Source organism: Salvia splendens, chromosome 17 (assembly GCF_004379255.2).
Source record: "Salvia splendens isolate huo1 chromosome 17, SspV2, whole genome shotgun sequence".
NCBI classification, from domain to species: domain Eukaryota; kingdom Viridiplantae; phylum Streptophyta; class Magnoliopsida; order Lamiales; family Lamiaceae; genus Salvia; species Salvia splendens.
In genome coordinates, this window is record NC_056048.1 from 3,296,652 (window position 1) to 3,311,486 (window position 14,835).

Below are 14,835 nucleotides of genomic sequence, written 5' to 3' on the forward strand. Positions count from 1 at the left end.
TTTCCTTTTTGGGCCGTCCCCCATTAAGAGTCACTCTTCATTTTTACCATAAATGGTAGTAGGTCCCACATTCCACTAACTCACTCCACTCACATTTTATTATAAAATCAATATAAAAAGTGGGTCTCACATTCCACTAACTTTTTCAACCAACTTTTCTTTACATTTCTTAAAACTCGTGCCCGGTCAAACAACGACTCCTATTAGGGGACGGATGGAGTATAACTTTTCCACTTCATCGCTACTTTTTGCCATTAATTTACTATTCGCACTAGTAGTAGAATACCTACTTTTTGCCATTAATTTACTATTCGCACTAGTAGTAGAATATCTATAATGGGAAGAGTACACATGAGTCACATGACTATAAGAAACATTCAAGAATTTATTCCTGTAACCTTATTTATTTCCATTGGCGGGTGTAGGGCAGAATGTTTGGTATGTAGTATAATGTGAAGAGTACACATGAATAATCACAATTAATGTACATGTCATTTCATATGACTATCAACAGTGTAAGAAGCATCCAAGAATTAATGTTAGTTAGAAATTTATAGGTTTCTATCCTAAAACGAACTAGTTATGGAAGGAGTGCCTCATGAGCCTTATATAGGGTGGTTTTAGTCCTCTCTTTCCACCAATGTGAGATATTATAACATTCCTCTTTTAAATATCTCAGGTTGAAGCTTGCCGGGGTTAATTTTTTTTATTGGATTAGACTAGCTCTCTATTAAACTAGCCCAAATTTAAAGTCTAGATATACAGATCAGTCATTTTTTTCAATCAAAATTTGGTTCGCAGTCGACGGCTTGCTCTGATACCATATAAAAATGACTAAAGTCCAAATTTGGTCCTTTACATTTAATCTAAAAAACTTTTAGGTCCTTTACATTAAATTTGTTACTTTTTTGTCCCAAATAATATGTTTTGGTCCAAAGTTAACATTTCCCGTTAAACTTAACCGTCAAACGTGAATTGACCAAATTAGTGACTTTTTTTTTCCTCAAACACCATCACGGCGGGGGGTTAAGGCGGACCCCCAACCTGTATATATCAAAAATCACCAAAAGCACATACATCAGACGAGCCCAAAAGTGACTCGGTCCGCACGAGAGATACAAAACACAAGAGCTAACAAAGATACTTTGGTATCCCCACCGACCGGGTACTAACCATCTAACTAAAGAGAGGATAAACATAACAAAGCTATACATCATAAAAAGAACAAGGATGATGGCCAAAAGCGGGCCAAATCCAAAGGAAATAAAAAAACCATAAATCAAAACCACGAACCAAGTGAAGAAGTCATCCATCTCGATATCTGAATCTGAAGTTCGGATAGCCCAACTGGTCCATCCTGACGAGCGACTTCAAATACCGAGGCGCTGAATCCGCATCAAAGAAGGTGATGGCAAGGGTCTGGACCCCCCTACCTGCCAAAAAGTCTGCTGGTCGGTTGCCCTCTCGAAAGATGTGAGAGAACATGAACTGTATATGTGCGAGCAAAGTACGAATGCGAGCCATGTGATGTCTCACATCCGCTGCTCCTCCTACCTGCCAAATTAGTGACTTAATTAGTTTAACATTAAAATTTATAAATATTTTTTTTACCTATAATAAAAAATAAATTTGTGAATATTTTTATAAATTTTAATTAATTTAATTTTTATTATTGATAAAAAATATTTTATGAATTTTAATATTAATCAATTTTTGAATATTTTATTATTTTTATTAAAATAAATTATTAATTTTAATATTTTTTAGTATATGTATAAAATATTTTATGAATATTAATATATTTTGATATAGGTAAAAAATATTTTATAAATTTAATATTGAATTAATTAGGTTAATCGGTTAATTAGATTTATAATTAAGTCACTAATTTGGTCAAATCATGTTTGACCATTAAATTTAACAGAAAATTTTTAACTTAAAATCAAAACATATTGTTTGGTAACAAAATTAATGTAAAGGACCAAATTTTTTTTAAAAACAAATGTAAAGAACCAAATTTGGACTTTAGTCTATAAAAATCCATAGAATTTCATCCTAAAACTAACTAGTGCTAAAAGTAGTGGCCCGGTAAACTTATACTACTAGTTTCAGTTCTTTCTTTTATTTATGTTTCAATCAACAACCCATGTGATCTTATTCAGTGGTATTTGTATCCATATGGTCCATATATACCCCTTCCAACTAAACAAGCAGGAATGTCAATCATGCTAACTCGTTCGGGTTCGGGCCAACCCACTCAGGTTGCAGGGCTAATTGGGTGCGGGCTATTCGGGTTATTAATTTTTTTGGTCATAAATTTTCAACCCTAATCCTAACCCGCCGGGTTTCGGGCTATCCCATCGGGCTGTTCGGGCTTAAAAACTTTCAAAAATAATCTCTTGTATCAAAATTTTATTCTATAAAATGATTTAAAATTTTAGATATTTTTTTATTCTTAGTCTTAGAATCATATAAAATCTTCAAATTTTCATAGTTATTTCAATAATAGTTGGAGAGCCTTTTATCTCGATCAACTACAACATAAACAAAGATAAATCAAAATTAAATCAATCAATTTGAGTTAAAGCTTGTTTTCCTGTCATTATTTTGGTATTGTTCATAATTAATTCTTTATGAAAATTAAAAATCATATCTTACATGAATAATTAATAAAATGATAAATATATTGAGATTGTGATGGATTAGTTTTAAATTTTGTCTTGATTGACTTTAGTAGTGGTAAGACAGTAGTGCCAGATGATGGGACGATGGAATAATGAGTCAGGGTGGAACTTGAAAGTTGATAGTGTGAGATCGAGTAAAAAAGTGTAAAATGAAGATTGAAGAAGACTAATAATTGTGCTAAATGAAATTCAAAAATACAAAAAATCTCTAAAACCTAATATTTTTTAATTAAAAGTGGCAACCCATCGGGCCGACCCGCAACCTGTTCGGGCCAACCTGTTTAACCCGCCAACCCGTTCGGTCGGGGTTACAAAATTACAGCCCTAACCCACTAATTTTACCGGGCTATTCGGGCCGACTCACGGGTTTCGGGTTGGATTTACATCCCTATAAACAAGTAATATCAAGTCAAATCTCATCACTCATTACTAAAAAATCTTTCACATGCCTATGCTTTGAAATAGTTTCATCATTTTAGCTCTATTTATGATTAATTATTTTCAGCTTGTTAGAATCCAAATCTATTGATCATGGAGAAAGTGATTAGGAGGTCTGCAAACTACCAAGCTAGTGTTTGGGATGACGATTACATTCAGTCGTTCGAAAGTCCATACACGGTAGTAAAGCCAGTAACATTATCTTCATTTCATGCACCAACACATTTAACTCAGTTTCTCAATGTGTTGAACATTAATCATGCAGGGGGAGAAGTACGTTCGCGAAGCTGAGAAGCTGAAAGATCTGGTGAGAATACTGATCCACATAACTGAAGATGAGCTCGACCAGCTTCACCTTATCGACAATGTGACGAGACTAGGCCTATCTGGCCACTTCAAGGACCAGATAGCAAAAATGTTAGAGAAGATATATGAGGCACAAGAATGGTTAGAAAAGGACTTGCATTTCACGTCTCTCAAATTCAGACTTCTCAGACAGCATGGTTATCACGTTCCTCAAGGTTATAACACATTTGAATGAAACTAAATTAATTAATAACAATATTTTCTTAACTAACTAACTAATCCTAAATGGATTTGTTGGTGCAGAGGTTTTCTGTAGTTTGATGGATGAGGAAAGTAATTTCAAGGCCTCCCTGTGTGAAGACATGAGAGGGCTCGTATCACTGTATGAAGCTTCGTATTTAAGCGTGGAAGGGGAGAACGTAATGGATTTAGCCAAAAATTTCTCATTGAATCATCTTGCTCGAAGGCTAGAGCAAATCTCAGAGCCACGTCTGAGGGAGCAAGTGAGGCATGCTTTGGAGGTTCCTCTGCACTGGAGGTTGCAAAAGCTAGAAGCCAGGTGGTTCATACAAGCGTACGAGAATACATCTGAAGCAAACCTTACTCTGGTGGAGCTGGCTAAACTGGACTATAACATGGTACAAGCAACATACCAGCAAGAGCTCAAGCTACTGTCAAGGTAAAGTTAGTACTAGTAGTTTATAGTACTTTTTACTAAGATTGGAAGCGAAGCATTCATTGCTGATGAGTTACGATTTCAGTTGGTATAGAGAGACTGGTCTGCCAGAAAAGCTGGGATTCGCTAGGCACAGGTTAGCAGAGTGTTTCTTGTGGGCTCTGGGATTCGTTCCGGAGCCTCATCTTGGATATTCAAGGGAGATTTTGAGCAAAATTGCTGTTATGATCACCATAATAGACGACATATACGACGTATATGGCACCTTGGAAGAACTTCAATTGTTCACTCACACAATTGAGAAGTTAGTTTGATTGCTTACTTCATTCATAATCAACATACATTAGTCTTTATTAATTGCTACAATTCACATAAATGCCACTACCTTCAGGTGGGATATTAATTCACTGGACAGCCTTCCAGAATACATGAAGATTTGCTTCTTAGCTCTCTTCAATTCTGTGAATGAATTTGCTTATCATATACTCAGAGACCAAGGTTTCAATGTTATCTCAAATCTGAGGAAACTGGTAAAAACATGTGTATCTATCATCTATATATACTGTGATTATGATAATGTCTTTAGGAAGTTTGGTAGTAATGTTTGTTTGTTGTTTCAGTGGGCAGAACTGTGTAGAGCTTACTACTTAGAAGCAACATGGTTTCATAGTGGTTATGTCCCAACCACAAATGAGTACCTAAATACAGCTTGGATTTCCATTTCTGGACCTCTAGTTCTGTTTTGTGTTTACTTCACCACAAATCCTATAAGCAAGAAGGAATTAAAGAGCTTAGAGCAATATCCCGGTATCATTCGCTGGCCAGCTACAGTTCTTCGTCTGGCCGATGACTTGGCAACTTCATCTGTAAGAAAACTATGTATTATAGTCTACATGTATTTTAAGCCCCAGCTCAGCACAACCTTGTTTGAATATAGTATGTTCTTGAATAGGACGAAATGAAACGAGGGGATGTTCCAAAATCAATCCAGTGCTACATGAAGGAAACAGGATGCTCTGAGGAGGATGCTCGCAAACATATAAACCAGTTGATAGACACGGCTCTGAAGCGAATGAACAAAGAGATATTGATGGAGAATCCCATAAAGAATTTCGGGCAGACTGCCATGAATCTTGGACGAATCTCGCTCTGCATGTATCAGCATGGAGATGGCTTCGGCCTTCCCCATTCCGAAACCAAGAAAAATCTGGTCTCCCTCGTCGTTCAGCCCATTCACATGCCGCAGCTTTAAACATATGTTGTATTTCAATAAGTTGAATCCAGATGCCTAGATCTCAACTCATCAGATATGAGTTCTGATCAAGAAGACTGGTTGCTGTTTGTTTCCTCATTAAGTTTCATGTCACAACATGCTTCTTAATTTGTATCCATCATTATGTATGATTATCAAGTGTGGTTTCTCTCTTTGCATAAATCAAACAAGTGCTTTTATACAATTATCAAGAAAAAGGTGGAAAATTGGCATGGCAACTTGAGATAGAATGAATACTACTTTTATTCCATGTTTCTTCATCTCTTTCTCATCATCAATCTCCTTCAGTTTGATCTTCTCTTCATCAACACTAGTTGCCTCCATTTGCAGGAGTTGATTGCCTAGTTCTTCCACAGTCATTTTTCATCTCTTCAACGTAAATGATTGCAAATCCTTCCTTGTGACGCTTCCATCTAAACCTCATCAATAATTAACCATGTAGAAGACATTTGTGGTTTCAACTTGATATGGATGTCATTCCTTGTGTGCTGCAATTGAAAACAATGCTCTAAAGTAAAGATATTTCTCTTTGCTACTAGAGAAAATGTCTATAAGTAGTCCGCTCGATATATCTCAGTATAGTCTTTTAGCCATAAGTCATGCTTTGTACCTTTTTATCGATTCATTTGATCTTCGTTTAATGGTGAAGACACCTTGACATCCAACTAGTCCATTTCCCTGAAATTTTGTCACATTTTTCCATTTCCGTCCGTCCCACAAAATTTGTCGCATTTCACTTTTTAGCATTTTTGGTAGTGGACTTCACATTTCACAAACTTATTCTCACTCACATTTTATTATATAACTAATACTTTAAAAGTAGAATCCACATGCTACCAACTTTTTCTACCCACTTTCTATTACATTTCTTAAAACCCGTGCCCGGTCAAACTGTGACAAAATTTGGGGGACGGAGAGAGTATCTTTTTATTTAATACACTACACATATTTTTCTTAATTCTCCTTGCCGGAAAAAAATGTCTCCACTATTATAGAATGAAGAGAGTATATATTAGTGACTCATATTCCATTAACTTATTCAACTCATTTTTTTTACATTTCTTAAAATCTGTGCCTAGACTAAATATGACTTATATTATGGGACGGAGGGAGTATTTTACAGCTACGCTGTCTGACTCTTAGAGCACCCGCAACGCGGGCCGCCCGCGTTCCACGTTTCGTTCCGTCTCCGTGTCGTTCCCAAGCCGTGCCGGGTGCAGACGGCACGACTCGCGGCATGGTCCGTGCCGCCACGCGCTTCGGCGACGTGGCTCGCCCTGCGTCGTGCGTGACGCCCACTCGCCGGCCCGCGAGTAGGCGTCATCACGCTGACGCAATAAATTCATTTTTTTAAAAAATATTTTTTATTTATAAAAATTGTTTTTTATATTTAAAAACAATTTTTACAAATAAATGAATACTAGAAATTCGTATTAGCCCATATATATTTGATGGGCTTGCGAATTTATGAAACTCATTCTTGGTTGTCTCTCTTTTATAGAGACATCCTTGAATGTTTCATGTTCCACTTTCGATGTGGGACAAACTCATTCTTGGTTATCTCTATTTTATAGAGACATCCTTGAATGTTTTATGTTCCACTTTCGATGTGGGACAAACTCATTCTTGGTTATCTCTATTTTATAGAGACATCCTTGAATGTTTTGTGTTCCAGTTTCGATGTGGGACAAACTCATTCTTGGTTGTCTCTATTTATAGAGACATCCTTGAATGTTTTATGTTCCACTTTCGATGTGGGACAAACTCATTCTTGGTTGTCTCTATAAAATTGTATTTTAAATTATGTCATTTTTTATTTTTTTAGGATTTTAATTATGTCTTTTTCTATTTTTTTTTTAATTTTAAGTTGTAATGTTATTTTAATTTTAATGATGTGTGTTTGTTTTAATTGAATTGGGTTGGAAATAAAAATAAAAAATAAAATTGAATGAATAGTAATTTAAGGAACGGATAAGAAACGGAGGGTTGCAGGTTTCGTTCCTTAGTTAAGGAATGGAGTAAAAAAGTACAGTGGGGCCCGCAAATAGTAGTTTAAGGAACGGTTTAGGAACGGTGGGGGAACAGCGTTGTGGATGGCCTTAGGAAAATGACTACTAGGAGTACTCTTCATAACTATTTTTTGCCATTAATTTACTATTCGCATGGCAAGATGAACGGTTTAGGAACGTTGGGGGAACATCGTTGTAGTAGAATATGTATTTATTTCCGTTGGCGGGTGCATGGCAAGATGTTTGATATGTATAGTATAATGTGAAGAGTACACATGAATAATCACAATTAATGTGCATGTCATTTCATATGACTATCAACAGTGTAAGAAGCATCCAAGAATTAATGTGTTAAGGATAAAGTTCCTCAACGATAGGAAATCGCGTCGAACGTCGCGGGAGCTTTGCCCGTCGATCAATCCGGCGTTGAATTATAGGGTTCGTGCTTTTGTGCAAGAGAGGAAAAAGATAAATTGCGTAAAAAAAAGTATTTTATTTCTTGAATGAATAATATGAAGGTCTTCTACACATATTTATAATATGTGGGGATACAATAATATCCTACCAAAATCTAGTAAATCAAATATAATAATATCATAATCAAAAGATATGGAGAATCAATAACTAACTATGGAAAAGATAAGATAAATCAATGCTAAATGAATAATAAGATATGGAGATAATTTAAGAATATGCTCGTATCAACTCCCCCACGGTTAAAATTCATCTTGTCCTCAAGGTGGAAACCACGACAAAACGAAGAGTATCGCGACCAGAAGCTTTGGCGAGGTATCACCACTTGGATCAAATGTATACACACGCCCACGAACTCTCTCATTCCTCGGCACATCAAGAAAAGTATCAACAAAAAACTCCAAAAACTCATCAATATATCTAGTAACTCCCCTAACTCTCCCACTCATCCTAAGCTCGATAATTCTAATCAGCTTTAGAGTGACTGATTTGGCAGCTAATTGCTTAGCCATTTCCTTTAAAATGCAAGATTTTGCATTGGCAGCACCTATGATGGTCACTCCAGAAAACTCCTTCCAGACCTTGAGCAAAGTATCATTCTCCCCTTCCTTCCCCTCATGAGAACATACTCCATGAATTCGTTGGTGAGCAACATTTGTAAGAAGGGATACAAGTGCTCTTGCCATCTTTAATATTATTCCCATGCTTCTTATACCGCCGAGATATGAGAAGTCATCCATTAGTTGACTAGATTTATGCCTTGCCTGAAGATAGTGCATGTGACTATTTACCGTTAACATAGGGAGCTTGTCAACGCATCCATGTATGCCCAAACATTGCACGTCATTGCACGGAGGAATCAACCGTGCATCAGCGTCGAGGAAAGTTGATCGATGATTAATACTTGTAACATCACCAACATGCCAAACCACATATACACAGGCAATTACCTTCTTCATATCCTCAATGGAACCATGTTCGTCCTCTTTCAACAAAAAAGAATCAATCTTGTTGCTCAACATTGTAATATCCAACCTGTTATGCTCCACCACATGTATAGGTTCTCGGCAAGTAAAAACAACATTACATGGATCATCTATGCCATCTTTACTACCATAAATTGGTCCACTAACATCAACACTAGAATGAATAACATCTTTTTCCTCTTCATCATTATCAACGACAATTAATTCCATCGAGTCATACCCGAAATTGGAGTCGCACGACAGAGATATTGTGGCTGGTGGAGGCGGGATAGCAACGACAACAGGCAGCGAGCTTCTAGATGGATCGTGATGGAGATCAGATGGGGCAGCGGCGGTCACCTGTGGTAGGGGACACGATACCGGATCCGTGTACATGACACTGGCTGTAGGGTCTGGTGGAGGTCGTGTCGCGGCGTGTGGATCACCCAGGCAGCGTTTGTTTGCATCCATCCGAGACGTCAATTGCTTGATAGTAGCAGTCAAACGCTCGAGCTGTGAAGCCCAGGCAGCCACCGTTAGGTTCGGTTCAGACTCCGGCGTCACTGGATCACGTGGCATGTTGAGAGGCTCCATATGGCCGACATCGTTGGTAGTTGGGAGACATTGCCAGTCCGGTTGATCGGGAGTTTGCGGATATAACAACGGCGGTTGGTAGTAGTGGATTTGTTGTGGGTGGGTCTGGCATGGCGGCGACCACTGTACACGACGGTACAGATCCTGACCAGCTAACGTGGATCGTGGCGGTGCGGTGGTCTTCGCTGCAGTGTATGGTGGCTGCTCGTCTCAAGAGCCAAACCATGGCAGCCCATAGGATGGGTCTGGTATGTCGGAGAAGGGCGGTGGTTGTGGATGTCCATATTCAGTAGTTGGGGCGGCGTACAACGATGACCACTGATATGGGTCCGTTTCGGGGCGCGGATGAGGTTGGCCGAATTGGTGATGGTGGTAGGCGGTGTAGGTGGTCTGGCGCAGCCATGGCGGGTCCCAGGAAGTGGGTTGTCGGGCCTGGTAGGACGGCGCATACGGCAGCTGTCCGTTGGGTGGGTCCGGTGGAGGTTGCGGCTGCGCCGGAAGTTTCCCCACGTGCGACTCCAATTGCGAGGGTGGATGGCATGGTGATACAGACCCTGCGCTAGAGCCACAAGCGCCGGTGATAGAGACAACACGAGAGGCGGAGGCGCCGGTAGAGAAGAACATGCCGCCATCGATCGCGATGACCAAGGGACGGAGGAATCGACGCCCACCGGACTTGTTCGGAGATTACGTTCCAATGTAGTGTTGCGAGTATTACTTTTCTTTTATTTATATCTTATTTTTGGATATTAGTTTATTTTGATTATTTAATTACCTTATAGAGTCGAGCGTAATTATAAGCTCCGTTTCGGGTTTTCTTTGTTGGTTCTTTCCCGAGATGATTAGGATTAGAAGTCGAACCAACCCTATGGTCCTTAGTCTATAAATAGGGCTATGTTCATTCACTTTTGGATATCAATAAAATTCACGTGAATTGCCCACAAAAGCAAGACTTTATTACAAACCCTAGTTGGTCGCTACCCGTCGGAGAACCTCTGCGCACAGCCGCCCTAGAAGCACCGCCGATCCTGTGTGCAGGACGCCGGGAGTGTCGTGATCGCCGAGCCACCGAGCCGCCGATCATCGTTGAGGAGCGAGTCCTTAACACATGGCTGCCAATGATAATACTCAATTTGAGATGACCGTGGCTGACCTCTAAGTTCATAGTCACTCCAATTTGAGTGTTGCGGATGATAAACATGTTGGAACTCCGCCGTGCGAGCGGTGTCCAAAGTCGGCATGCCTAATTTGTTATTACTCACATAACGTGACATGGTGGCAGAAATTCGGAGGATGAGAACCAAATGAAAGCACCACTTGTTAAGGATAAAGTTCCTCAACGATAGGAAATCGCGTCAAACATCGCGGGAGCTTTGCCCGTCGATCAATCCGGCGTCGAATTATAGGGTTCGTGCTTTTGTGCACGAGAGGAAAAAGATAAATTCCGTAAAAAAATATTTTATTTCTTGAATGAATAATATGAAGGTCTCCTACACATATTTATAATATGTGAGGATATAATAATATCCTACCAAAATCTAGTAAATCAAATATAATAATATCCTAAGCAAAAGATATGGAGAATCAAAAACTAACTATGGAAAAGATAAGATAAATCAATGCTAAATGAATAATAAGATATGGAGATAATTTAAGAACCAGCCGTGACCAACGTGGTCGTGACCAACGAGGACGTTGGCCCTTAAAGGAGGATCGAATGTTACGGACTCAATTCCCACATCGGTTGTGAGAACGACTGATGTGGGGTATATAGACTAAATTGACTCTCTCTCCTAACAGGCTAGTCTTTTGGGATGAGTTCTCCTGTTTGGTCTGTATCATAATGTTGTTAGAAATTTATTGGTTTCTATCCTAAAATGAAATAGTCAGGTGAAGAGTGTCTCATTAGACTTATATAGTGGTGATTTTAGTCTTCTCTTTCCACCAATGTCAGATATTATATAACATTCCTCTTTCAAAAACCTCAGGTTGAAGCTTGGAGGGGTTAGAATTTTTTTTATTGGATTAAACCAGTTCTCTATTGAACTAACCCAAAATTAAAGTCTAGATATACATATCAGTCAATTTTTTAAATCAAAATTTGGCTCGTAGTCGACTGCTTGCTTTGATACCATATAAAAATGACTAAAGTCGAATTTGGTCCTTTATATTTACTCTAAAAAACTTTAGGTCCTTTACATTAAGTTTGTTACCTTTTGGTCCCAAACAATACGTTTTAGTCCAAAGTTAACCTTTTCCGTTAAACTTAACGGTCGAACGTGGTTTGACCAAATTAGTGACTTAATTAAAAATCTAATTAGTCAGATGAACCAAATTAATTTAATATTAAAATTTATAAATATTTGTTACCTATAATAAAAATTAAATTTGTGAATATTTTATAAATTTTAATTTAATTTAATTTTTATTATTGATAAAAAAAATATTTTATGAATTTTAATATTATTCAATTTTTGAATATTTTATTATTTTTATTATATGTATAAAATATTTTATGAATATTAATATATTTTGATATAGGTAATATATACTCCTACCGTCCATGAAAAATAGACCACATTTGTCATTATTGCTTGTACACCAAAAATAGACCAAGTTTGAAAATGGACCCCACATTTGCTATCCAACACAATTAAACACTACTAATAATATGGACGTCACATTTCACTAACAATACTTATCTCTTACTTTTTTCCATTCCCTGTTACTTTATCAATTCCACATTAAAACTCGTCTCATTCACAATATGGTCTATTTTTCATGGACTGAGTGAGTATTTTATAAATTTAATATTGAATTAATTTGGTTAATTGGTTAATTAGATTTATAATTAAGTCACTAATTTGGTCAAATCACGCTTGACCGTTAAATTTAATGAAAATGTTAACTTTGGACCAAAACATATTGTTTGGAACAAAAGGTTACAAATTTAATGTAAATTACCAAAAAGATTTTTTAACAAATATAAAGGACTAAATTTGAACTTTAGTCTATAAAAATCCATAAAATTTCATCCTAAAACTAACTAGGAGTATTAGTCTAACTGTCTGAGTGCTAAAAGTAGTGGCCCATTAAACTTATCCTAAAACTAACTATTGGTCTAAGTGTTAAAAGTAGTGGCCAATTAAACTTATCCTTGTTTCAGTTCTTTTTTTTTATGCGATATTAACACCTAATATCATGGAACTTTCAAAAAAGTTAAGTTTTTTTCACGAACTTTGAAATTGACAAATAATATCACGAACTTTAACTTGAGTTTGTTATTTCCCACCAATGAAAATATTCCGGCAAATAATATCATTTTTTTCGTAATTTCTCAACAACTTCGAGAGTTTCAAGATTTTCAATATATGAGAATAGTTTTTCTTGAAGCACACCCTCCAAATTTGTTCTTCAATCTATTAATATAGCCTAAATTTTTTATTGTTGGAAAATAAAAAACTCGAGATGAAGTTCGTGATATTATTTGCCAATTTTAAAGTTCGTGGGAAAAACCCAACTTTTTGAAAATGACATGATATTAGGTGCCAATATGTTTTCTTATATTTATGATTCAATCGACAACCCTTGCGATCTTATTCAGTGGTCTTCGTATCCATATGGTCTATATATAACACCTCCAACTAAACTAGTAATATCAAGTCAAATCTCATTACTCGTAACTAAACAATGTACGACGTTTCTCTGAGCTAACCTCGTAGTACAATATGTAAACTGGTTTTCTACTCTTTCATAATGAGCATTTATGCTTGATAACATTCACTGTGGAAGGTTCAAATCTTCAAGTTATTATTCCAAATGCAACAATATTAATTTCTCAAAAGCTAAGCTAATTGTTTGCATGCATGCATGTGAATTTTTCCATAGTTGTTAGAAAGTTGGTTTGAGATTTTAGTTGCCTCTCAAAGTTCACAATAGTTTGCACTACACGCATTCATCACTTACTTTTTTTTGGGAGCATTGTGTGCCCAGTACTTCTCAGAATTCTATCAAGTTAGCCAGTATGCCTAGTGAGTTTGAGACCTTTTACACATTAATTGAGAGTCTTTTTTATCAATGGTGACAATATGTCAATCTGAGAGCATCAGTCGAGGCATAATTTGTCTTACGCTAAGAGAATTTCTTTAATTAATACTAGTAAACATTTTTCTCATGTATGCATATTATTAGCTCAAAATTGTTGTAAACATTTTTCTCATGCATAAGTATAAAGTAAAATTATCAATGTTTGGACTGAAGTATATTTTGTTACGTTATAACAATATGTAGACTTATTGTTGCATATATAGTATATTCATTTAATGCGCCACAAAAATAGTTTTCGATGATTCCAATTTTCAAGGACAATGTAGAAAAATGGAAAAATTTGTCAAGTGTATGCTATGTTTGAAAATGACACTCACTGTGAACCACACATCATAAATTTGTTTTTCCAATCTAATTGACTAAATAATGTAAGTGCTATTATTTGAAAATGAAACTCACAGTGAGGAATAGTTTAGAAGAAAACTTTGGATCGTTTATCTCTAATATATTAATATTTTATAGGACTATGGTTTTTGTAATTATGTTAAATGTGATTTTGTTTCTTGTTTCGTCATCCCATCGCGTTTGTATCGTTTATCTAATATAGTAATATGAATTATGTTAAGCGTGATTTTGTTTCTTCTTGTTTTTCTCATTTCTTATTCAAATTAAATGATTATCTCTCACATTTTAGATATATATTCACATTTCTTAAAGTTGTCGAATTTATTTATTCAGTTGAGTATGCTAGTTTCGTATGCATACATCGTATGAATTAAACCAATAAATACCATGGACACCAATTACCTAACTTAGTATGCATAATAATTTGCTAAATTTATAAAATTCTAACAATTCTAGATTTAAAAATTATAAATGATGAAAAGGCGTGTAAACTGGAGTAGACAATAAAATACTGAGATGAATTTGCTAAATTATAAAATTCGAACAATTCTAGAATTTGCAACTTTATTGTTTTATCAATATTGAGGGAAAGTGATAGTATTATGTTTTTTTCCAACCAGATATGGGTAGGTACGGTATACCTTACCGAAACCACCATACCGTATACCTTATCGTGAATTCGGTATGCGAACAAATCATACCTTTACCTTACCAAAAATTTCGGTATACCGAACTTCGGTATACCTTATTTTCGGTATGACCAATTTTCATACCTATGCAGTACCTCATTTTTGGTATACCATACCAAAGTTCGGTATACTGTACTTTTGCGGTCTACCTTACTTTCAACATCAATGAAAATAGATATTTTGAGTTTTTAGAATATTGTTTATATTTTATTTTAAAAAATATATATATTACATATATTTTATTCATAATTATATTTATATTTCACAATAAATTT

The 14,835-nt window shown here is 36.2% G+C and overlaps 1 protein-coding gene across 1 annotated transcript; it reads left to right on the top strand.

The window, feature by feature from the left end:
* Nucleotides 1-3,128: 3,128 nt before the first annotated feature.
* Nucleotides 3,129-5,539, top strand: LOC121773820 (exo-alpha-bergamotene synthase-like). Its single transcript, XM_042170734.1, has 7 exons — nt 3,129-3,302; nt 3,388-3,643; nt 3,732-4,107; nt 4,190-4,408; nt 4,496-4,634; nt 4,725-4,970; nt 5,057-5,539. The coding sequence occupies exons 1-7, from the start codon at nt 3,216-3,218 to the stop codon at nt 5,354-5,356; spliced, it is 1,623 nt and encodes a 540-aa protein (XP_042026668.1). The 5' UTR covers nt 3,129-3,215; the 3' UTR covers nt 5,357-5,539.
* The last annotated feature ends 9,296 nt before the right edge of the window (nt 5,540-14,835 follow it).

What these genes read in the sequence shown, in the direction of transcription:
- LOC121773820 (XM_042170734.1), top strand. Translation starts at nt 3,216, where the DNA reads ATGGAGAAAGTGATTAGGAGGTCTGCAAACTACCAAGCTAGTGTTTGG. An exon ending in GAGCTCAAGCTACTGTCAAG is followed by an intron (nt 4,108 to 4,189) that starts GTAAAGTTAGTA and finishes TTACGATTTCAG; the next exon opens with TTGGTATAGAGAGACTGGTC. An exon ending in TCTCAAATCTGAGGAAACTG is followed by an intron (nt 4,635 to 4,724) that starts GTAAAAACATGT and finishes TTGTTGTTTCAG; the next exon opens with TGGGCAGAACTGTGTAGAGC.